This window comes from Sphaeroforma arctica (genome assembly GCF_001186125.1).
Source record: "Sphaeroforma arctica JP610 unplaced genomic scaffold supercont1.817, whole genome shotgun sequence".
Lineage (NCBI taxonomy): Eukaryota > Ichthyosporea > Ichthyophonida > Sphaeroforma > Sphaeroforma arctica.
In genome coordinates this window covers 5,652-6,826 of record NW_014039741.1, presented here as the reverse complement: position 1 = coordinate 6,826, position 1,175 = coordinate 5,652, and the positions used below count along the sequence as shown (strand labels likewise).

At 45.0% G+C, this 1,175-nt stretch overlaps 1 protein-coding gene across 1 annotated transcript in view; it reads left to right on the top strand.

Annotated features, from left to right (window-relative positions):
- Nucleotides 1-179: 179 nt before the first annotated feature.
- SARC_08737 (hypothetical protein) overlaps nucleotides 180-1,175 on the top strand; it is a gene marked incomplete at both ends in the record, with an annotated part of 3,781 nt that continues 2,785 nt past the window's right edge. Inside the window, 2 exons of the mRNA XM_014297270.1 lie at nucleotides 180-295; nucleotides 735-1,036. Coding sequence (XP_014152745.1) covers nucleotides 180-295; nucleotides 735-1,036 — 418 coding nt within the window. The remainder of the gene's footprint in view (nucleotides 296-734; nucleotides 1,037-1,175) is intronic.

The window sequence follows — 1,175 nt, the reverse complement described above, 5'->3', positions numbered from 1 at the left end:
ATCAGGCTGAAGCTGCGGCCGCTGAGGATCTACATGCTAGTGGCAGGGATTGTCAGTCCTAGCTACAAATGACAATTGTAGTCATTCAATTACTGATCAATCTTGATTTTTATTTTGTTTCTCCAGTTTTGAACAGTGAGAGTATACCCAACTCCGTGGTATCCACTGAACACCATCAAATGATACACGTAGTGGTGGCTGGTATGGTCAATGCAGGCAAGACGTCGCTGGCCAAGGCTGTGCTCAATATCAAACCAGGCGATACACGGGCTGTAGCTCAGTCACTGGTGGTAGGGTATGTGGGGGGTGTTGGTCTGTCGATGCTATTTCTGGGACTATGTGCTTGTCTCAATACATGTCTTGGTATGTGTGTATGTTTTAAAATTCATGATGTATGTCAAAGTATCACGGGATTTCGATTTATCGTCTGGTGTGTATCCTCTATAGCCAGTCTTAAAAAGGGCATTCGACGACGATAGGGCAGTAGCTTTATCGCTATTGGTATGTTCAGTTTTTACTAGAGTTATGAACCCAGTGTCGCTATATGTTGCAACAGCACCACCTTTAAGCTGTACACTCTGGACTGGTATGCTTTTGCTGACAAATTACGCACAATACACCAGTATATATAATCCCGTTAAAACGCCGCTGACAAGCTGCACAATCCACATTTAGTATACCGGTTAACAGCACTTCTAATACGTTATACGCTCTGCACTATACCGGGTGCGTAGCTATGGTAACATGGCAGAGAAGCCTACAGGCGCGGTCAGAGTGGAAGGGGACCAGAGCGTGGTGTTGTATGATCTCAGAGGGGAAGACATGATGCACGGCCGGTGGACCCAGGGAGCCCCAGAGGAGATGGACATTGGATTGTTTGTAGTAGAGGGCAGTGCCAATTCAAACAACCTGCAGCTCTATAGAGAGCTACAGCGACGGTGTAAACAGGTTGTGCGGATGGCTGATAATGTTTGTGGGATTACTTGTAGCGGCGCATGCCGGGTAAACTGCATAGCGGACCGCGTGTCTATACTAAGTGTGTGTGTGTGTGTAGTTGTGTGTGAGAGTATTATGTATATATATATATATATATATATATATATATATATATATATATATATAGTGTCGTCGTCGTCGTCGTCGTAGTAGTAGTAGTACGTACGTACGTACGTACG